General features: G+C 45.7%; 2 protein-coding genes across 3 annotated transcripts in view; one reads left to right on the top strand and one right to left on the bottom strand.

The window, feature by feature from the left end:
* LOC135895895 (bifunctional purine biosynthesis protein ATIC) overlaps positions 1 to 23,354 on the bottom strand; it is a 181,005-nt gene that overhangs the window by 87,384 nt on the left and 70,267 nt on the right. The gene's annotated exons all lie outside the window — the stretch shown is intronic.
* Positions 7,362 to 23,354, top strand: part of LOC135895893 (WD repeat-containing protein 7-like) — a 109,228-nt gene continuing 93,235 nt past the window's right edge. The window contains exons 1-5 of one of the 2 annotated variants that reach the window (XM_070537155.1): positions 7,362 to 7,526; positions 11,505 to 11,691; positions 13,230 to 13,336; positions 17,617 to 17,695; positions 22,519 to 22,687. In XM_070537155.1, the coding sequence (XP_070393256.1) occupies positions 11,530 to 11,691; positions 13,230 to 13,336; positions 17,617 to 17,695; positions 22,519 to 22,687 (517 nt within the window). In that variant the 5' untranslated portion in view covers positions 7,362 to 7,526; positions 11,505 to 11,529. Of the gene's footprint in view, positions 7,527 to 11,494; positions 11,692 to 13,229; positions 13,337 to 17,616; positions 17,696 to 22,518; positions 22,688 to 23,354 lie in introns of both variants that reach the window. The other variant, XM_065424121.2, reaches the window with a different exon arrangement.

The following is a 23,354-nucleotide window of genomic DNA, read 5'->3' as shown; positions in this document are numbered from 1 at the left end:
ACCTGGAGTTTTAGGTGCCAGAACTACGATCTGATTCTGAGGCACCCCGTAGTTGGAGAGTCCGTAATGATGTTGCCCACCTGGGGTTATTTAACATGCACCCAATTCACTGTTCAAGGGCGTTTTTGCATTCCGCACCCATCTAAATGCGGCCGCCGCGGCCGGGAATTGATTCCGCAGTCTCGTGCTTCTATAGACTATTTTACCGAAACGTTTAGGTACCGCCATCTTGGGCTGTTAACGCCGCTGCTTTTTATCTTTAACGAAATGTACGCGTTACTACAGCCGATTCGCAAGCATGAAAATAATTGTATAAATGCGTATAGCGTTCCCTGACCATGTTACGTTACTTGATTTTTCATAAAACTGAGTACTTATTTGTTTACCAGCACAAGATGGTGGCGCCCATGAATCGAACGCAAAATCATCTACAGCAGCGCAACGCTGTAGCCCCTATAAGCCACCGCGGCGGGTGACACTACACAGTGGCGCAGAGATCTCGCATGTGTGATCGATCTTAAGAGCACTTTACAGACAGCCACCGGCGTTATCAGCGAGCTTATAAGAGTAGCAGACGCGACGGCATGACGCGTCTTATCTGCGCAAGCAGCTGCATGGTTCACGAATCGTATGACAACAGGGGCCCGGCTCAAGAACCACCGCGCCGTGACCGCTGCCGCCCTGCAGCACCACGTTTCATCTTGCCGCAGATGCAACATGATCGGAAGAGGGTGCACGTAGTCACTGTTGGTGACTATCGGTGGGGCATGCCCGCAGAGTTAGAGCAGGGTACACACTCACGTACTGGTAACGAATCCTAGGTCTGTACCAGTCTGCACGAGCTGTCAAGCAACGCTTCGCCTTTCGGGCGAAACTGCGACTGTTTATTTGTCCACGCGTACACTATTAAAAAGGTTCGCACCTTTTGGGGCTTACCTTGCCCCACGACAATAATCTTCACCTGCCTTGCTTGCCTTTTCTTACTTCGAAACCCTGCACTCGCTATTTTCCTGTCAAGAATACGATGTCGCGCTGATAACGCGCGTGCGGTTCGTGACATGGAAGTACCAGGCGCGCAGCGTTAAAGAAAGGAAGTACGGGACATATGACGCTTATTGTTGTGGGATAAGATAAGCTCCAAAGGGTGCAATCTCTCAAAAAGGGTGCAGGAGCCTATAACCAGAAAACCATCCCCAAGTTATCTGATCATCGCTGGCGACAAGACTTACGCGGTTGGAACCAATCACCACGGTCGGAGCAGGTCACAAAACGGCATTTTCCGCGACCGCACACACGCCTATTCATGAACAAAGTTGCTAACGAACGAATTTGTTGCACACAAAGTTAACGACTATACAAAAGGTGCACGACCGTAACAGCCCTACAAGTCTACCGCGGTAAAGACTAGAATATAAGAGAGGTAAAAGCAAATCTCGAGCTGCTGCATTCTTCTCCTTCAGCGGTGTCCATGCGTACGCGAGTACATTTTAATCTGTGCTGATAGTAATAAAAAAACATCCCCAAGTTATCTGATCAGCGCTGGCGACAATATTTACGCGGTAGGAAAGTGTAGACAAAATAGATAAATGAATATGTACTTAAGCTGCCTTTGCAGCTTTGGGCAATCTTGTGTCGTCTATACCCACTCACTGTGGTGACCGAAATGTAGAACCTAAAACCAGAGGTCCCTCTAGTAATTTTCAGAGCGCAGCTCTTAGGCACCCGTTCCTGCGCTTCGAGTCGGTGTAATCCCTCGGCATGCTACCTCGGCGTAACCGATCGAACAAGCACAGCGAAAGATTACGAAGAGGCTTTAGCTCGGGCTCAACTCCGATGCCGTCCATTCAAATTGGATTTTCGGGTAAGCAAGGCGGCCATTTTTTTTTCATTTCGTTCTCGTGTAAGCGCTTTGCAAACCCGTTGAAATGTCTAAGACACCTAGCCGCTTTCAAGGTCGCCTGCTTACGGGCGGCTCAGAACCGCAATATTACAACCACTCGTAAATCGTTTCTCCCTTCTTATTTTCTGACGTTTTATTGATATTTGTTCCCTCTCATCTCGCGCCTCTCGACAGGGAAAAAGACAATGAAGTGTACAAATAATATTGACCTACATATCAACCCGTCTGTCAGGGATAATTCAAGTGAGTTTTTAGACATGCAGGGCCTTATGGGCATGGTCTCCGCCGTAAGATGGCCTCGCCGCCTACAGGGTTATATAACTGAGCTATCTCGGTTGCATGGTTGCTATAGTCAGAAGTTGAAATCGTCGGTTTTATTTCTCCTTCTTTAGAGCATCTGACTTATAATTTGAAGGTGGTAAGCTTGAATTCACTTCCAATACACTACATCTCCAGGCTTGGAGTGGCGTCTCACACCGGAAAAATATGCCGAGACCAAGTGGGGCTATACTAACCAAGGTGACATCAAATTAGCAAGCCCCACTAAGGTTCAACAAAGGACACTCCCTCACCAGAACAGGAATTGGCCTCCTTGGTGCAGTACTCGGCCACTACCTCCCTCATGACTCCTTCAATCAACCTATATCCCTCAGTCCCCAGCAGCTGCAGAGCACTTGACGAAGGCGGTGGTCAGACCTGTAACGCAGCAGAGGGTGCTCAGAATCGCTGGAACCGAACAGGCCGCCTCTGGAAATTGAACCTGGCAACAGTCAACACACGAACTCTCTAGAGTGAAGCTTGCTTAGCAGGACTCTTTGAGGAATTATCAGTCATTGTGTGAATATCATTGGCCTTAGTGAGGTTAGAAAAACTGGTGAGGCTCTACAGTGCTGAGTAACGACCACGTCTTCTGCTATATGGGACTCCCATACAAGAAACAATATGGGATAAGATTCCTAATCCATAAGCACATAGTGGGCAACATTGATGACTTCTACAGCATTAATGAAAGGGCAGCAGTAGTAGTAATAAACTAAATAGGAGGTATAGAATAAAAGTAGTACAAACTTACGCTCAACCTCCAGTCATGATGATGAAGGAATAGGACGGTTTTATGAAGAGGCTGAATTAGCGATGAGAAAAGTGCAAACTCATTATACTGTAGTCATGGGCGACTTCAGTGCAAAAGTTGGGAGAAAGCAGGCTGGTGAACAAGCAATTGGCAACTACGGCACCGATTTTAGGAACACCAGAGTAGAGACGTTGGTAGAATTCTTTAAAATGAATAAGCTGCATGTAATGAACAGCTCCATCAGGAAGCGTAGCAATATAAAATGGATTTGGATAAGTCCTAATGGTGAAACAAGAAATGAAATAGATTTCACACTTTCTGTTGATCCCAGCATAGTTCAGGAAGTAGGAACTGTTAAATTCAGGAACTGTTAGATCGGGTAAAGTGCAGAGTTCATAGGTTAATGAGGTCTAGAATTCACCTCAATATGCAGAGAGAAAGAGTAAAATTAGTTAAGGATAAATAGGCCATCTTAGACGCAGTAAGGGCAAAAGCAGACAAATTCAATATGGTACTTGTAAACAAATATGACACCTTAGAAGAGAGAGATGAATATGACATAGAGGCAATGAATGAAACCTAACAGGGCTGGCTTCAGAAGTAGCAGTTGAAGTGGGAGGTAATGCAACAAGGCAACACGTAGGGAAGCTCTCCCAAGTAACGAGGTACCTAATAAAAAAACGACAAAGAATGAAAGTGTCCAACTGAAGAGAACAGATAGAATTCGCTGAACAGTCAAAACTGATCAACAAGTAAGATACAACGGAAATTCGAGATTACAACGGGAGAAAGACTGAGGAAGTAGTAAAAAATGAACGCAGCATGAAATCAGTCAGAAGAAAACCTGGCATAGGACAAGCCAAGATGTATGTACTGAAAGATAATAAGGTAATATAACTAGCAATTTCGAAGACATAGTAAAAGCAGTGGAATAATTCTATACTGGCCTGTACAGTACCCAGAGCAGCCACGATACCTCCATTCGAAGTAACAATGAACAGGTTACATAGGCTCTTTTTTTTAACTAGCGATGAAGTTAGAAGGGCCTTGCAAGACATGAAACAGGGAAAGGTGGCAGGAGAAGATGAAACAACAGTCGATTTAATCAAATATGGAGGAGTATCATGCTTGAAAAGCTTGCGGCCCTTTATACGAAATGTCTCACGACTTCAAGGCTTCCAGAGAACTGGAAGAATGCAAGCATTGTGCTAATCCACAAAAGGCAGACGTTTAAGAATTGAAGAATTATACTCCCATTAGCTTACTTCCAATAGTGTACAAAAAATATTCACCAAGATAACTTCCAATAGAATAAAGGCAATGCTTGATTTCAGTCAACCAAGATAACAGGCTGGCTTCAGGAAGGGGCACTCTACAATGGATCATATCCATGTCATCCATCAGGTAATCAAGCAATCTGCAGAGTACAATCAACCTCTCTATATGGCTTCCATAGTTAAAAAAAAAGGCCTTTGAGTCAGTAGAGATACCAGCAGTCATAGCGGCATTGCGTAATCAAGGATTACGGGAGGCTTACGTGAACCTATGGAAAATATCTACAGAATCCACAGCTACCTTGATTCTCCACAAGTAGAAAGATATCTATAAAGAAAGGGTTCAGGCAAGGAGACACAATCTCTCCAGTGCTATTCACTGCATGCTTGGAATAAGTATTCAAGCTATTAAACTGGAAAGGCTTAAAAAAACTATAAATGCGTGCAAAGAGTGGCGACGACTGGACGAATGGTATGACGACGACTGCATTACGACCACGGGATGACGGCGATGGTTTGATGACCGTGGCGTGACGACTGAGGTATGACTATCATTGTGCGAGACGACTGCAAGATGACGATGAGATGACAATGACTGCGGGACGACAATGCGATACCGATGCTGGACTGTTGCTCATGGGATGACAATGCTGAAATGATTAATATGATATGACAACGACGGCGTGTCGCCGACGTCATGAGTACAGAGGGATGACGAATTGGAAATCGTGAACACAGCGTGAGTACCAGAGGTCGACGACGGGGCAATCGCTACGCTAAAATGACGATGGAAAGATCACAACGGCACGACGGTAACTTTGTGATGACGACGTGATGTCGACAGTGGCACGACGATGGACTGAGGACGAGCGATGGTATTACGACGGCTCGAAGACGGCGGGATGACGCCAATATGACAACGCAGTGACAGCAATGGAATAAAAAAATGGCTGTGGCTTAGCTAAGGTTAAGCCCAGGATGCGAAGCATACTAGCTTTTATTTTAACGCGACAGCGTTAAGGAGCTCGTGTCGCAGAAAAGCCGGTGTCGTCGGGCGTTGGCTCAGGCGTGCGGCGCTTGCTCAGGCGCACATTTCGTTGTCGCGCCGAACGCTGCGTTGCTCGACGCTCACCGCGTCCGATGCGGGGCGCGTAGTCGCTGCGCCGTAGCAAAGCCACCTAGAAACAGTCTCTGTAGCACGCCGCAACCTTCGCTTCTCATTCCAACGAGCAGCTCTGTCCCCAGGAGGCATCTCACCTCGTGAGTGTCTAGCAGAGGCAAGCGCAGCTGCTTATATACCGCCGCGACGCCGCGAGCGACGGCGCGAGTTGGAGCCCCGTTTCTCCTCTGTCGTGACGTCACGGTGTCACGTGGTATTGAAGGCGACACCGCCGCGCCTGAGGAGCTGGGTTGAGCTCTAGTAATATGCTTCGCATAAAACGGCAGGTAGATCACGACTACATGACAACGAAAGCATCGTCAGAGTGCCATTAAGGCACCGGATTTACTGCGATGGAAAGACGACGACAGCGTGACAACTACGGCATGGCAGTGGTGGAGCTCATGTCTGCGCTGACGTGCATCACCTTCCGCCGTGGGACGGCTTAACTCGCATTAACAGGCTCCGGTGTTCGTTTACTATGGCCGGTACCGGCCAACTTGGCCGTCCTAATTCACACTGTATGCGGTGTTTGTTTAAAGCCATGTCTGATAATGGCCAGTCGGGACACTTTAATTCACACTACATCTGGGGTTTGCACTTTACGTCCGGCGGCTTTTCGAGCTCTACTACCTCCGAGTTCGGCTCACATTTCTCGCACACGAAATTGGCGCGTCCTTGTGACCTTGTACTGTGCTTGGCTTCGACTAGGAAAAGAAATATTTCACGTTTAAAAAGCCTCATCTCTCGATCTCTATAGTTCCCTGCGTGCATCGTATCTCACTCCCTTGCCCAGTACAGCAAAACCCTGGTTACATTGCTCATGCCCGGGTTCAGCCAGATTAAACTTCCTGCCTTTCCCTTATGACTTCTCTCTCGTTTCTTGTAGGCAGCCACGCCACTCGAGCCATGCAGCTTAGTCCCGTAATGTGGAAAGTTGGGCGAGTTGGCGATTTAGCACCATACCGTGTTGGTGAAGCAGTGCACTGATCAGGATAAGGTGCAGTATTCTTGTGTGTCTCCACCTTCTCCTGGTCAGTGCGCTGCTTCACGAACACGGTATGACGGCTTAGTCCCGACTGGTTAGTGAGATTAAGTCTGTCTACAATGCGCGCGTTATCAAGCATCGTCATTACCGTTGAAGCACCTTTGCCTCGGAGCAAATAAATATGGTAAAAAGACTGCTCCTCTCCGTCTTCCATAGAGCTTCTTGCACTCTAATCAAATATTCAATCAGCGCCCAATATCGAGTGATGGAGTTCACCTGAAAGCTCGTACGCCACATACTCGCTCTGAAGAATGGAGGACTCGCCATAAAACGTATGTTTACCAAACGAAGATGCAAGTGGCAATAAGCAAATTGGACGTCTTCAAATATGCGACAAAAGCCTATTCTTCTTATTCTTTTAGGCCTTTGACCCATGAGAGCACAGAAGTCGTCCCAGTGTCCGCACTGACGCATCGAAGAAATTCTAGCCATCCCGCCATGAAACATGTCGCAACAGTGAACATCACATGGCGTCTCTTTTTGTGTCTCATTCAAGGCAGGCGCTCCTCAACATACGCTCCTCCCGTGCGTTCCAGAAGCCTCAGGCCTTTCCACTGAAGAAACGCACTGCCCACTGCCATCTAGAATTTGTGACGAACGCTTGAGGAGTTGTTAGACTTTTGCTAATTCTACGAACGAGCTTCAAACACAATTTAATCAAAATCATGTCCCGGTGTTGCATTTTATTGTTTCTTTTTATTATTCAAACGTAGCACAAAAATTTGCAAGATATCAAATTACGGATTTACCATAGTTGAACGCGATGAATGCGGGAGAGGATTCCAGCTGGTCATGATCGAGGAACTCTGCGTAAGGTCTCTAGATAAGCACGTTTGTTTGTCTAGCGACATTAGCTCTACGCAGCACACAGCGCCACGCCTCGTCTCGTGCACCGAAGCCCCAGCCCCAGCAGCAACGAGAGCTCGTGCCTTCCGCTGTTCTTTTCCTATCAGCCGGTACGCCATCCAGGAGCGGCGAGTGTTAGACGTTGCGCTGACGTCCCAGAAGCTAAAGCCCTTGGATCTTTTTTTACCAAACGGTATCTGCGTGACATCAGGGCTTTCCGACAGAAGGCAAGTAGCACCCGCAATTTGCTTGTTCTCGCGATGGCAGCGCTGCAGGGTCGCACGAAGGGTTGTACCCCAGTCACACTGGGCAGTTTCGATCGCGATCGAGTCCTCTCGGTCGAATTTTTCGATCGCGATTGACTCCTTTGCGCAAGCTGCTGAGGGGCGCAAGTCGCGACTGAGAAATTGTATCTCGATCATGCTCACTCGAGATCGAAAGTGCCTTATTAATGCGGAAGCATTATGTGCCCCATGAAGCTGAAAATCCGGCGTCCGGCGTTAACATCCGGTTGTACCTAAACCCACGTGACCAAGTGATGACATGACGCTCCTCGCGCTGGACCTGCTACGGCCCGCACTGCGAAATCCCCCGATGAGCAGCCACGGCGTCCCACACCTATAAAAATATTGACTGCCCAATACGAAAATTGAACTGACCCACGTTCGAAACCAACCTGGCCTACTCCGAAAATTAACTTGACTCACCCCGAAAATTTGGGTAGCCCACCCCTAAAATTGACTTTGCCCAATTCGAGAACATGACCAAGGGAAAAGCATCACGCGGAAGAGTCAAACTGCTTTTGCATTAAATGCGCGTAAGGATACTTAAGTGCCTCTGTAATGTATGATCAGGATCTTAGCAGTGAGTGATGGAACGCTCTCGGGAACGTTGCTGGGCAATCGTTCTGAGTAAAGATGTTTGCTTGCACAAGGATGCTAACGTGCTTATGCACGGTGGTTCACCGAGAGCGCGGTTTATTGCTCAGTTTTCTTTATTGTGGTAGCAATTACACGGACGCTCGAAGTTCGAAGTGCATCTACGCCACCGTTATCGTGCTTCTCTCCGACAGCGCATGCGTGGCTTGCGCGCGGAAGGCTAGATGAGGGCATTTGACTTAGCACAAAAACGAGGAAGCGAAGGGAACGCGCCGTCAACACTATGCTCAGTCAACACTTCCTTGGCACATCCAACCTCTCAGAATGACTGGCTCCCTCTCCGAACCCACACCTCTCTTCCTCCACGATCTTTTTCAGCACGTCGGTAACGTGCTGGGTGAGACGTGGTAGGCATTGAAGTCCGAAAACAAAACCTCCGGACTAAGGGCTGTGTTACAATAAAATTTATTCTCTCTGTCGTCGTCGACACGCCGTCGTCATCAAACAGTCTTCATTCTAGCGTCGTCTTGTCATTGTCGCCATGCCGTCTTCATCATTCCAGCTCCGTCTTCTCTTCAAAAATTATGGGGCTTTACGTGCCAAAACCACGTTCTGATTATGAGACACGCCGTAGTGGGGGTCTCCGGAAGTTTAGACCACCTGGCATTCTTTAACGTGCACCTAAATCTAAGTACACGGGTGTTTTCGCATTTCGCCCCCATCGAAATGCGGCCGCCGTGGCCGGGATTCGATTCCGGGACCTCGTGCTCAGCAGCCCAACACCATAGCCACTGAGCAACTACGGCGGGTCCGTCTTCTCTTCGTCAAACCGTCGTCGTGATAGCACCCAGCATCGGCATAGCGCTTTCTTCACGCCATCGCCGCCATTCCTTAGTCGTCACTCCAGCGTTCGTCATCCAAAGGTCATTGTGGCATCGTCGTCACATCGTCTTTTCATTCCGCCGTCTTCATGACATTGGCATCATTGCATCGTCGTCATTCAGTCCTCGTCATATCGTCACGCTTGTCACGTTCATGACGTCAATGGTCGTTCCATAGACCGTATTTTACCGTAGTAATACTTATTGTCGTCATGCCGATGTAGTCATGCCATTGTAAGATTTTAGAATCTTCGTCCTATTGCCATGTCATTTTCGCCATTCCCGCTCCGTAATCTCCTTCGTCACACCCGTCGTCGTCATATCATCGTCGTTACCGCAGCGCCGTCATTGTCATGTAATCGTCATCACATCGTCCTCTTGCCATTGTCATCACTGCATCATCGTCATACTGACGTCATCATGCCATCGTGGTCATTTCGTCGTCCTCATATTGTAGTGATTTCAGTGTAATGCCATTGTCATGCTGTGTCATGAATGCACCTGGGTATGTGCCGCTCTTCAATGAACCTCTGGTCAACTTGGGCCTCTGAGTATGTGCCACTGAGTGTGCCGTAAGCGAGGTAACAATTCTCAGCGATCCCAAGCACCGCCGCGCCAGTGCCTGGGATCTCGGAGGCCATGAACGGACTTCTCAACAGTACCACTATATGGTGCAGCCTGTCCAGAAAAAAGCGAGAGAGGAGCCTGGTTGCCGCATGACGCGTTCCTCAGCGTTCGCACGCACCGGTGTGCCACGAGTTTCAGAGGACACGCGCAGACTTCGCGGTGGCGGCGCTAGATGGCGCCGAGAGTTCTTAGGGAAGCGTGAAAGAATCCCGCTGCAGTGCACGCCTCATGCATAACTCGTTTCGACGGTGGCAATACGTTGTCTCGTTATAGTTATTCAATGCTAAACGCACATTAACATCGCAAGTCATAGTGAGATGAGTTCCGCCGAATTTTTCTTTGTTTATGCCATATTGTAATGCGCGCCCTTTCTTCTGGGTGTTCCTATCAGCAGCTCGACCAGAAAAGAGCTGCGCATTTAGCCAAAGGTCAAATGCAGCCCACTTTCAGAATTTTTACTGTCCTACAGCCCAAATACAACCCAGATACAAGAAAGTGCTTTGAAGTTCATGATGTCACATTGGCATATCAACGCTGTGATTTCAGTAGGAAATTCGGGAAATGGAAATTTGGCCTTCAGTGACATTTTACTAACCAACCTCTTCCCACAAAATTCAATGAATATAGAGCATTGCAAGAGTAACCGACCAGTCTCAGCTGACTGCTATTTCTCATAAGTGTCTTTAAAGAAAATTGGCACCATTGTTTTTTAGCGTAATGTACAGTTTCAGTTGTTGATAAGTACCGAAGCTAGTCCACATCTCTGCGACAGCTCATTTCTGCGTAGGTTCAGTGGGCATGCAACACACCGAACTGGGCAAGGGTAGATGTCATGTTTTCTACTGAAACAAGTGGACCGAAAAGCGAAATTTTTGTGAAGTTTGAGGGAGATAAGCAGTGGCAAGCGCATAAGACGCTTCCCATCTCAATTTCTTGTTAGAGTTACTCCTAAAATTTAATCTGGCAAGATTGTAGATGTAACCCTGAATAACGTCATGTGAATTATGAGTAGAAAACAAGGAGAATAAGGCGGACCAAGAGACTTATATTCTGTTACTAACAAAGTCAGCAGTGCATATGTAAACAGTGTTTTTATTAGAAATGTACAAATGAAAAGAAAAATTTAACTGCGAGAAAGGACTACTTGCCGCTGGTGGAAGCCAGACCTACAACCTTTGCATGATGCACGGGATGCAGTACAGATTGAGGTACGGTGGCGATTGACCCTCTATTAATTTTTTTTTAGTATAAGTGTAGTGGTTATAACCTAGTCCGCTGATTCTTAGCCAGCTCTTCTGCACGCATGCCATATCATGCATTCTTTCAACCACAGAACCACATAAAGACAACAACACTTTAAAAACAGTTGCACCCTTTGGAGTGTACATTTGCCATACAACAATAATCGTCGTCTGTCTTGCCCACATTACCTTTCTTTAACGCTGCGAGCCAGGTACTTCCAAGTCGCGAACGGCAAGCGCGTTATCAGTCCGACAGAGCATTCTCGACAGGAAAGTAACGAGCGCAGCGTTTTCAAGAAAGGAAATGCGGGCAAGACAGATGAGGATTATTGTTGCGTGACAAATATACACCCAAAAGGGTGTGAACTTTTTTTTAGAGTGATGGTGGTTGCTTGTATTAAATATCGAGCCTCTCAGTACTGCTTCAACCACAGGCATCGTTGTGCGGTGGGTGGACTCGGGAGCGGGCAACTGCCCTGCTCTTATGCAGAAGTTGCAAAATTAATAGTAAAACAATGGTAATTCGTGGGTCACCATAGAGTGATCAGCGCTGTTTGTGACTTTGCAGTGTCTTGCAGGCCTGCTGATCAGCGCGGTACCACCATGATCAAATCCAGTCAGCTGATGGTCCCCATGACACTGTGGGGCAAGGTTGCACCCACACACAGCGTGTCATCAATATTCTTCACAAAGGACCAGAAGATGATAGTCACGGGCTCCAACGATGGCCAGATATGTGTCTGGGACATCGTGGATGGGGCGAAAGTAGGTTTCCTCCTGTCTCTGCCATTAATGAAGGGAAATAATACTGCGGAAGTTGGGTGACAGTAAGAATGCATTATAAGTTGAAGGCAGTAGGACAGTGACCTACAGTGGTCGAACGAGGGATGATGCAGAAGCCAAAGTTTCGTCAATGCGACCTTTTTTTCCATATGTTCGACAGTGCAACAGACAAGTGCTCATCGCGATTTGTGGTTTCCTCTTCCCTTGTCCTCGTCTGCTGTGCTACCTCAACGTGTCATCAACTCTGTATTAGGGCTGCTGTCAAACGCTTACCTAACGAAATCAGCTATTACTGAATAACAGAATCCTTGCCGGTTCAAAGAACATTACAAAATCTTGATATGCTTGAACAGTAAAGTCCTATTTTCGAATGCTACCAATAATCGAGAAAAGCTGGCTTTAATGTATTTGATTTCATATTAAATATTTCGCTGTGTCTAAAACAAAAGAACGTGCAATGCAGTACTGCAAGCCTGACGAGGTCCAGTTTTTGATTGATTAGGTTTTTGCCGGTTATGATGCAGAAATAATTGTCCGCCTCAGTGGCTCAGTTGCTGTAGCATTCTGCTGCTTAGCATGAGGTTTCAGGTTCGATTCCCACCTACGGCAGTCGCATTTTTTATGGAAAGTAGAATACAAAACCACTCGTACACCACCTATTTTGAGTGCGCATGAAAGTACTCAAGGTTGTCAATATCGACCCAAAATTTTATTGTTGTTAACCTTAAATGCCGTTAAAATAACCTGCCACCTGTCAGCGTGCGCAGACAGGTTTCAGGTTTCTGTTTGTGTGGTTCTAACTTTGCACCATCATCTGGGTGATCATATAGGTAAGATAGTATCTACACGTCAGGTTGCATTTACTGGGGATAAAACTGTGTTCCTGCTATGACTTATTTGTTCTGTGCCTTGAAGCAACGAGAAGACAAAAAGGAAGGGCGGTAAGAAACAGTTTCCGACAAAAAATGCTTTACGAAGCTATTTAGCTGAGCAGCTTAAAAAAGAGTGAAAGCGAAAGTTCACTCTAGTTCCTGGTTTGATTACTGACAAGTGATTGAGATGCAGACCAGGATCCGTTGGTCTTTGTATCATGCATGCCCTAGAACACAATGTTGTGCTACTACAATTTTCGAGATCATCGGTCTTATCCTAGAGAAAACGCGTCACTTTCTGCTGGTTATCATAGCGCGTTGTACAATCTATAAATCGCTATGGGCACTCGAAGAAGCCGGCAGACTATATGCAAATGCCATTTTTAATGCTATGGCATTCACGCTCCGTCAAGTTTAGTAACCCATATGTATTAGGCGATACTTAAATGCTACAAGTAATTGAATATTAGTTTCTTGAATCATACTGGAACTAGTGCACAGTATTAAGGTTGTAGCTGAACTGAGCAGCTGTTAGTTCAGCGCCTTGTCCTTTGTGCATTTTTTAATGTCTGAATTTTCTACTGCTATCATCATAACCAAGCACACTATAAGCTTGAATATGCCTGACCCTCTCTGCCGATTGTGCAGATTGTGCCACGCAGCATGCTTTTCGGCCACACTGGTCCAGTTCGGTGCCTAGCCTGGGCCTCTCCATCTGGTGAAGGCTCTTTGCTGGTCAGCTCTTCCGAGGCTGGGTATGTGGACAAGTTCTCCGGACTGAGCATATCTTTAAAAGAACGTGTAGGCAATGTTGGTGACAAATATTGATTATCAGAGTATCGCCTCAAATAGATCCCCTCTTTAAATTTCTCCTTTGAAACTTTTCTTTTTTCTAGTGTGTTGTTTCTTGCTGAATACTGTTTCGGAGGGCAGTACTTCACCAACGCCGCTGATGTATTTCCATGTATTCTTGTGCAACCCATGTATTCCCTCTTCTCGTCTAACTCTTTGTGGTGATTAAGATCATGCAAAACTGTTCATGCAAAAAGCTGTCTATCCGTTTGTTATTCAATCTGCTGTTGAGTTAAGTGCAGCAAAATGCAGAGATGACACGTGTCACCTGGATCACCGTGCATCTCACCATGCAACTAATGCTCGAAATTTCAGCCAAAAGGATACTACTTCATTAACTCTCAACTTCAGTTCTGCAAATGGGGCATGTGCACTAAAAGGAACAATTACAGATTACAAAATCTTGTTTATATATTAGCTAATTTCACATTGCAATTTGTCAGGCAAATAACGTCGCCTTTTCAAGCAGTCCTGCTGATGCGATATGCTGTGCTATGAGCCGCAGAACATTTTTTTATGAATCTGCCTGGCACAAGAAAATCCCGGTATATATGATCTGATTGGGTTAGAGCAGCACTAAGCCGTTTGGTAGCATTGTCTAGGGATAGCAGTGTAGGTTGTCCATTCAGGTTCACCCACTACCCAAGTAAGTAACGCAGCAGGGTTGAATTCCTGGGCCAGGGCGAATTATTGTTTAGCTGTGAACTTTGCTTTTCAAGGTCACTGAAACTGGTCTTGTTGCAGCATTTCTCTCAGTTACGCGGACGACAACGTTCTCCACGTCTTCAATTTCTGCAAAAGCTTATTTCGATACGCAGTGTATAAAGCTACGTCGGAAGTGCACGCGAACAATCCAGTTTGTCGCTTTAAAGCTACGGTGGAATGGGGCTGATGGACAAAGAGAACGCTCTTCCGGAACCGCATTTCGCGAAGCTTCGCACTATATACCTTCAGAATACACTGCTTAAAACACATGCAGAGCTATTTGTTATACATGCATACTTTTTCGACATCAGACGTGCAAGCTGGGAACCTGCAAAAGCAGGTGAGAAGAGTACGTGTCGTTGTGCATTTCGATGGCAATCAGCGCTAGCGCAGTTGAGGGCTGGCTATTCTAACGAAAGAGGCATCTAGAAGCGGCTCTGATAGGATAAGAGGTTATAGAATAATTTTGGAAGGCGCACAAGGATTGGCCCTCGAAATCCCGAAATCAACAAAGATAATGCTGCTAAAGCCTTAACATTTTGAGACAGAAATTAATGTCACGTTTGTAAAAGTCGACTGGCAAGTTTTAGTGGTGGCGTAGAGGTCCCTGCCTGCCACGCCGCGGTCTGGGGTACGATTTACGCCGGTACCTGCTTATGTTTTCCTCCGTTAACTTTTTCGTTTCTTCCGCAATGTTCTTTTTTTATCGGTAGTCTCTTAGATGGAGCGAAAACATTTTCGCCACTTATGTCGTACAACGGCAAATGACAGCAAGCAACGCGTCTTCGTGGCCTCACGACGGAAACAACAAATGCGCCGTCGGATCGTGCGTATAAGTACGCTTATTGCGCTGTTTCTACAATACGTTTATTCCATTTTGACATGCTCTGTAGCGCATGTAATAATGGTGCAGGAAACTTAAACGCGTGACCCCACAGTCCGATGCGTGGCAGTCTGACCACAGTGATGACTCACTGCTTTGTGTCAACTTGTCTTGTTAGACGTACGTGGAGAAAACGCTTTTCCCAGGTCACGCAGACTGGGACAGACATACACATTTGAATTCGTGTCCAACACAGGTACCCATCGCAGTAATCGGAGGTTTTATGCGCAACGCTAACAAAACGGCCGACTTGCAATAGTTTCTGTACTCGTTGTATTAACCACTGACTGCGAACAGTTAAGCTATTTGCCACATGATTTTTGTTGACTGCGGCGTTCTTAAAAGCCAATTATTACGCGGTGTGCTTGCGTTCTACTCTAAAGCCCAGACACACGTACGCTTGCGGACGCGCGCAAGCTCGCGTCTACGCGCCTTGCGTCTGCTGCGCCTCGTGATGAATGGTGGTTTGCATCCACAAAGACGTGTTACGGTGCGCGCTCACCGGGCTCACTCGTAGACGCCTTGGAAGACGGCACTTCGTACTTTGTTATTAGACAGTTTTAGGTGAACGTCTGCAGCAGCTCTGCGTACGGAGCTAACCCGCGGAGTCGACAGTGCGCATGCGCAGTATGCAGCAGCACGCACGGCATCTCGCGTGAGCCCAGAGCTTTTCAAAAGCTGCGTAGCGCCCTCTGCTGGCTCAGCGGGCTTTGCGAAACGTTCTTGCGTGTTCTCGCGTGTCCAGGAGAACGCATTTTTCCGACATCGCTCTTGCCGAAGATGCGGCTCCGGCTTGCGGTTTGGCTTCGTGGTGGCTGACATTAGCTACACAGTTTCAGAACGTGGCATATGGCGGCGCTGGGTAGCACACTCCTGGTTCCTACGCGTGCAAGTCAGCAACCCTCTCCTCAACTTTTGCGTCCGGCCAACTGTCACCGTATCGTGCGCGCGCGCTTTGCTACGTACTCACTACCTCGCCCGCTGCGTACGTGGGTGGTTGCGTACGCCCAACTAAAACTGTCTATTGACAGTGTTTCAAAATGATTCGATATCTATAAACGTAATTGTCATATATTCAGAGCTGTTAGATCAGCACAAAATGGAAAGATTAAGCATTTTCTTGCATTATATCGATCTGCTTCATAGAGAGTTCAATGTACCGCGCCGCAGCTGCGTAGCCAGGCGCGCCGATGCGAGGCATCCTAAGCAGCCTAAGCGCGCAGTAACATAGAGGAGCTGTTCGCCTAGATCGCGCCGCGTTTCGACGCGTACAAGCGGTGCCGCAATGTCTGTGCATGCGTGGACGCGCGGACGCGAACGTGCGTGTGGTTTGGGCTTAACCTTTACCTACAGCGTATTGAACGCAAACAGCCACTGCATTCTTCACCAGAAAAACGAGCCCTCAGCCGCGTGGGCACCGATTACCATCGAAGCGAGCTACCGCACGTGTATTCTCGACCACTTTTCCGCTGAACCCGATCTATACAGCTTTCACTACTTCATGTACACGAAGCAGCATCAAAATAAAATGTGCGTACACGGACAAAAATTTCTTACATACGCATCCAGAACCACCACGTCCTATGCAACGCCGTGCCTCATGCTACCAATTGGTCTGGCTTCCGGTATGATTAAAGCAGTCTCCCGAAAGGATAACTGTAGCGTTGCTCTATTTGTTATAAGCATAAGCACACATCATCATAGTATGGGGTCGAGGGGCACCGAATTGAATGCACTTTCTTTACGGCGAAAGCGCACATCAACGCTATGGAAGCAGTTGCAGCCGTTGTTACAGCAATGATGGGCACACCGATCAGCGCGGCCTGCGCCAAAACACGCACGCTGCATCACAACACACACGATAAGCGCTGACACAGCGAAACATGTATTTAGCTGTTCTGCGTGGTTATGCCCAACGTATACTAACGTGAAATATGGAAAAACCGACACTAAACACTGGAAGTACTTCCACGAAAACATTGCCGGGTCCGTCTAACGCACCTGTAAAAAAAAAAGGTGAAGTCTGACGTAGGACGTATCTTACGCCACATACATTTAGATATCGCCATAGCTGAATAACATGTGATGGTTTATTTGGTGGTTGACAGAACGTAGTACGGTGCATCGAAATGTAAAGCAAACATATGAAGTGCAACACTGTAACTCTATGTATTTTGGGTGTTTTCTCTTTTAGTTTTGCAGTGCTTTAGTGATTTGTAGTCGCCACTCCATTGCTGAAGATTTTTCCCACTCTTGTGTTATACATTGCTATCCACAATACAAACCATCACTTGTTCAGTTAGCACTTGCATTGTGTTCTTTTGCCCACTTGCCTTTTCTTACCTTTATTTCCAAGAAATGCACATGGGACTGCTTCAGTTATAAAACAAGACATCATTATATAAGGACGCTGATGTAGAAAAGGCATATAAAAATACGGCATGCGGAGCCATGTCTACGCTCTTCTGTGCGCTTTACCTGCGTCCATGTTCTGTTTTAAATATGCGCCACTAATTTCCTGATGGGCTCACCGTTAGTCAAATGGTCGAAGAATGGCTCGTTACACTATGTGCTATGTGATATCTCTATGTGCAGTGAAATGTCTCTGTGGGACTTGACGGACGGCAGGTGCCTGGAGAGCAACATGCTTCCCTATGTTCATACATATATGCAGGTAGGGTATGCATTTCTTTCATTAAGGGGTATGAGGGATGCCTAGGGAGGTTTACAGCAACGGGAGGTTGGGTAGCCGTAACGCAGATCAGTAGGCGTCCTCGCACTTCAAAGCGGTCCTGGTAGGTGGTCGCGCGAGTAATATGTGTCGAAATAATCCCAGCGTCTTTTGTTGGATGTAGTCACACAAGTTTCCCTCCTTACAAAGCAATAAATCTGATGCAGTATTGATTCCAGGACCAACAAAACAAGCTTTGGCCTGCTAAAGATCATCACATGTTGTGTTGTCACTGTTTTGTTTAGTTGCTTTTTCGCATATTGCTGGGGGAGGGGGGAGGAGTATTGTGTAAGTGTCCGCGTAGTGGACATGTCCATTTCGTCTGCTGTGGAAGTACTGCTTGGCTTTGGGCCCCTGCCTCCTGACGCGTACCCCAGCTCAGCCAATCAGCACATGAGCAGCAGACGAAATGGACTTTTCCACTAGGTGGGCACTTACAGAATACACCCCTGCTCAGTTCTCTTGTTCTCGTTGCACGGGTGACATTTTGACTTTCACTGAACATTTTTTGGTGATGTCCTGGCTGCTCTTTGTGCTGACAAATCTTACCAGAGTTGTAGGAGGACCAGCTGATGGCTTAACCACTGTCCCAGTTACTATAAATGGACTCAAATTTTTCGCAGTTATGACGAGCTATTTATTTATTGTTTTCTTTATGAACTGAACAGTTTAGCCTGCACACATAAATAAGGGGGTACGAATAATTCGAATGGTCAAATAACAAATCAAATATTGTCTTATTCGTTTCGGTCTTCGAGCTATGGTCACTATAAGAACAGCAGATTGGACGGTGGTGGTTTTCCATTATGCTGTTGTAAGTCAGCGCCGTGTGTATCCCCTTCTCTTTTCTGTGTCCTGTGTCGTTAGTGCTGTTTTTAAACATTATAGTCACTTATTCTCATGTACAAACATGTTTCACTAGTTTCCAACATTTTAAGTAGTCCACTGTGCACAATCAAGCACAAAATTGGAGCGAATCTACGATAAATGTCAACACCACGGTTACATTAAGCATACAATATAAGAAGTTATGCTGGGCAGCCCGCTACATTGCTCCAAAAGTTAGGTTTCAACTGCTATACTACAATAATACGCACTCTATCAATAAAGATTTATGTGCATGTGAACAAACTGCTTAGTAGTTCCTAAGACTCAATTTCTCATTTTATTAAACAACACTTTAAAACACGCAAAATAGTGACGTACTCGTGCTGACGTTATACATACTAGGATGTGAACATTATTTTATAATATTCGTGAAAACTGCTCTTCATCATTTGAGACCCATTCCATATTCGATATGATTCGCTTGCGCATTCAATTTGTACTCAATTCAGTCTGATAGTTTACTGATCGCAAACCTATACACTTGATGCAACATCAATCAACAAACTAGTGGCCCATTACGCAAGATTACAATAAGATTTCTTCCATGAAACCAAATAATCTAAACTTATAGGAGATCGTGTACAGTGGTTTGATCAGTGTCTAATGCATCAAGCGGTTTCAGGTGTCAAGGGACGTATATCTAGCATTGACCGTGCAGTAGATGTACAGTGCTCCAGGCTCTTGCCTAGACTGCTCGAGCAGTGCACTGCAAAGCAAATAAAGTGTAATACGATAGCAGCTACTAGGTTAGGATACCACACTGGAAACTGTGCCACTTATACCTGTTTCACACGGACCGATATCGGGCTGTTTCTTGCAGCTGCTGTTTGCGTATTATGTGGGCTCAACATCGCTGTTTGACGTGTACCTATCGTGGCGGGCTGCGAATTTTGCATTTGCAATTTTCTAGTGGAAGACTGAATTATTGTTACCACTGGCATTATTCAGTACACTTCGATGAAAACAAAGTGTGACAAACTGAAAACGTTTTTTTGTGAAACGTACGTCTTTCTGCTCGAACTCATTACTTTATTAAAACAAACAACAAGCAGCCAGGTTACAGGGACGTGTCTTAAAATCCTCATTGGTTCACCTTCCACGCCACATGTGCGATTCTGCGTGGACATTAGGCACCGCCAAACATAGGAAAATTGCACGAGCGAAGAAGTAGACAGGCGTTTCGTCGCACGTGCGACGTTGCAAGTGTGAAATTCTTAGCAAAATTGCACCATGCGAAACCGGCTTTAGGTGTCCCCGCGGCTGCCATCACTCACAAGCATAATTTTTTTTAACCAAGCAGCTACACAAGAATGATGCTTTTATAACGAAGCTGTTAAGGGCAGTTCCACAGCTGATTTCGTATGAAGGTGTGAGAGGTGCTCGGTATCGAATGTTAAAAAAGCGCCAGAATCCAAACTTTTCGCTTTGAAACATAATTATATGAACACTGAATAAGTTGCCTTGCGTATACTTCATTTGAGTAAACAACGACCTAACTGTGCGGATTTTTAGACGGTAACCCATTAATTTGTTCTTCCTCTCGCGTTTTACCGGCTTCATGTTGGAGATCAGCTAAGAGATAGTGTGGCCCCGCAGCCTACATGGGAACCATCACCAACTAAAAAACGACTACGACCCCTTGTGCTCCCGAAGGGTGTGTGAGCTCGTTTATAGAGCTTCGTTGTCTTCAATTTATCAGTTACTCAGATTGGGCTGCATCAGTGAAGGCGTTTGTGGGCCTCGCAACGCACCATCGAAGCTCTAAAAGTAAGACATTGGTGGCCTGCAAATAATATTTCGCAATGAACTTGCTTTTTCATTTTACCGTTACCTGTCGAGGCTTAGCATTGTCAAGGGATAATATAAATCCTCTCTGTTCTAACTCATCAGTTCTCAAAAACTATGCGCAGCAGAAATCTAAAGGCAGTACGTCCTTTTCTGTTCCCTGAAACGCATGTCGAAGAATGCTACATTTGTGCGGAATTTCAGTATGAATTGGCCAGCGGTTTAGCAGCAAGTCATGCAAGCCTGGCTGGTATTCTTACTTAAGGAAAATTCAATGGTGATAATTTCTGTCGTGCCTAAATGTACTAACAAACACTTTCGAAGTTATAGAAACTGTGCCACATTCTTCTCACATGCAAAATGAGGACAGTTAGTAAATGTGAAAGCTGGTAAACACATACAATACTTTAATGTGATACTTAAATTGGCCTCAAAATACCGCACATGGCATCGTCAACATTATCATGATGTCTTTACACAGAACCAAATTGGTGGATATCATGTAGCAGCATGATCATGCATGATGGCATTACTCATAAAAATAACAGCACTCTGTATTTTTTCTCGCTGCATTTGCATGCGGCTGTTGCAATGATTGCAATTTTTGAGCAAGCCGTGGATCACCTACCTCCTAAGTACTTAAACTAAACTGATTCGTAAATACAGATATGGTCAATCACTTGTAGTGGTACTGCAGTGGTATTTGCAGAATACAGAGGCTCCTCTTATAGCCAGCGATAAATAAGAATGACGTTGCGAGACATGAACCGAAAAAAGTGGAAGGAGAAAATGGTTCAGCAGCCATCTTGGTTCTCCACAAGATAAGTAGAAAGCTACCTATTAAGAAAGGGGTCAGGCAAGGAGATACTATCCATCCAATGTTATTCACTCTATGCTTAGACGAAGTATTCATGCTATTAGACTGGGAAGGCATAGGAGTGAGGATCAACGGCGAATATCTCGGCAACCTTCGGTTTGCCGATGACGCTGTCCTGTTCAATAATACTGGTAACGAATTGCAACAAATGATTGAGGATCTTAACCAAGAAAGTGTAAGAGTGGGATTGAAGACTAATATTCAGAAGATAAAGATAATGTCCATTAACCTGCCAAGGGAACGGGAATTGGGGATCTGCTGTAAGCAGTCTGCACAGGAATACGTTGATGTAGGTCATGTAATAACAGGAGACCTTGATCCTGAGAAGGAAACTTACAGAAGAATAAAAATGTGTTAGGGTGCATACGGCAGGCATTACCACATCTTGACTAAAAGCTTACCACTATGGTTAAAAAGAAAAGATTGCACTCTACCGGTGCTAACATATGGGGCAGAAACTTGGAAGAAGCTCGAGAACAAGTTAAGGACTGTACGAAGAACGATGGAACGAAGTATGTTAGGCATAACGTTAAGAGAAAGGAAGAGAGCTGTGTGGATGAGAAAGGAAACGGGAATAGCCGATATTCTAATTGACATTAAGAGAAAAAAATGGAGCTGGGCAGGCCATATAATGCGTAGAGCAGACAACTGGAGAACCATTACAGTTACGGAATGGGTAAGCCAACGGAAGGGAAGTGCAATCGAGGACGACAAAAAACGATGTGGGGTGACGAAATCAGGAAATTTTCAGGTGCAAGTTGGAATCTAGAAGAGTTGGTTATTGGGCTTGTTTGTTTTCCATACCTGAACAAGTAACTTAGCGCAATAAAAAACAAATACACAGGAAAGGTGGACAAAGACAAGCGCTTTGTCCACCTTTTTTGTGTATGTGGTTTTTATTGCGCTGTTCAAGTTGGAATCAGCTAGCGCAAGACAGGGGTCATGCAGATCGCAAGGAGAGCCCTTGGTCCTGCAGTGCGCATAAAGATAAGCTGATGATGGTGATGATGATAATGGCTTGAAGTGACTCATCATTTGCCAGTTCTTTTTTTGTTGGGGAGTGTTCTAGCCTTAATTTAAGTAAAAGAATGACAAGTCTACAATATCGTCAGTATACTGCTTTTAGGCTATCTTTCGTAATAAGACTTGATGCCATATTCTGCAAAGAATGGTCTAGCTGCTTATTTTGGATCATGCACTCTTGCACTTTTTCCAGGCCCACATGCTCGCCGGAGGGGAAAGCTCCCATCTGTTTTGTAACGGCTACTATCCGGAAGTCGTCATCCTCGACACTTTGACTTTGACTGTGGCCTTCCAGCTAGCGTCACGCGTTTATTCGGACTGGATCAACGCCATGCATGTTATTCGATCGCCTAAACGAAATGGTAAGTCATTCAATAGGATTTAACTTTTTGAACATTAACTGCACTGTTAAGTCACCCTATTCACTCCCGAATTAAATGTGCACAGCTGTTCATGTTCATTCTTTCAATATGAAGTTGTCCTTGAATATGCGCAAAACTTCAGAAATACTGCATGCATATATTAGCAAAGTTTTATTCCACAGTTCTCGTTTGTTCTTACAAGATAAACGTGTGATTATTCTAAAGAACATTGTTTAAGGTTCTAGTTTCACGAAAGATATCCGAAAAAGAAACAAAGTTAGAACTACGAAGAGTGCAAGGCAGTGCACATAGAAGGCAAAATATTTTCTGGTATTATGCAAATGGCAGCATTTGACTGGTGTGCGCAATGCTGTGAGTATATGCGAAGAAGTCACAGCATAAGCTGGAGGAGCGGTTTCATAGGAGACCGTCGTAAATTTCTAGAAGACGGTAACAACAAGTACTCAGCATACGGAAAGCAATGTTTTAATTTGTACACATTTATCGAAACGCATTTATTGAAGTGGCGAGCTTCGGCTTGTTTTGCTGTCTGTACAGCGGTCTGCTAAGCCTGACGTTCCTGGTTGCAGTCACGCGCGTAGTTCTACGATTAACTTCTTCGGCACCGGTTCCTACGTTGCGAGGAGGAATCCATAGCGTATGCCGA

This window comes from Dermacentor albipictus, chromosome 4 (genome assembly GCF_038994185.2).
Source record: "Dermacentor albipictus isolate Rhodes 1998 colony chromosome 4, USDA_Dalb.pri_finalv2, whole genome shotgun sequence".
In the NCBI taxonomy this organism is placed as follows: domain Eukaryota; kingdom Metazoa; phylum Arthropoda; class Arachnida; order Ixodida; family Ixodidae; genus Dermacentor; species Dermacentor albipictus.
Note: the sequence above shows the minus strand (reverse complement) of the source record. Positions and strands in the feature narration are given on the sequence as shown.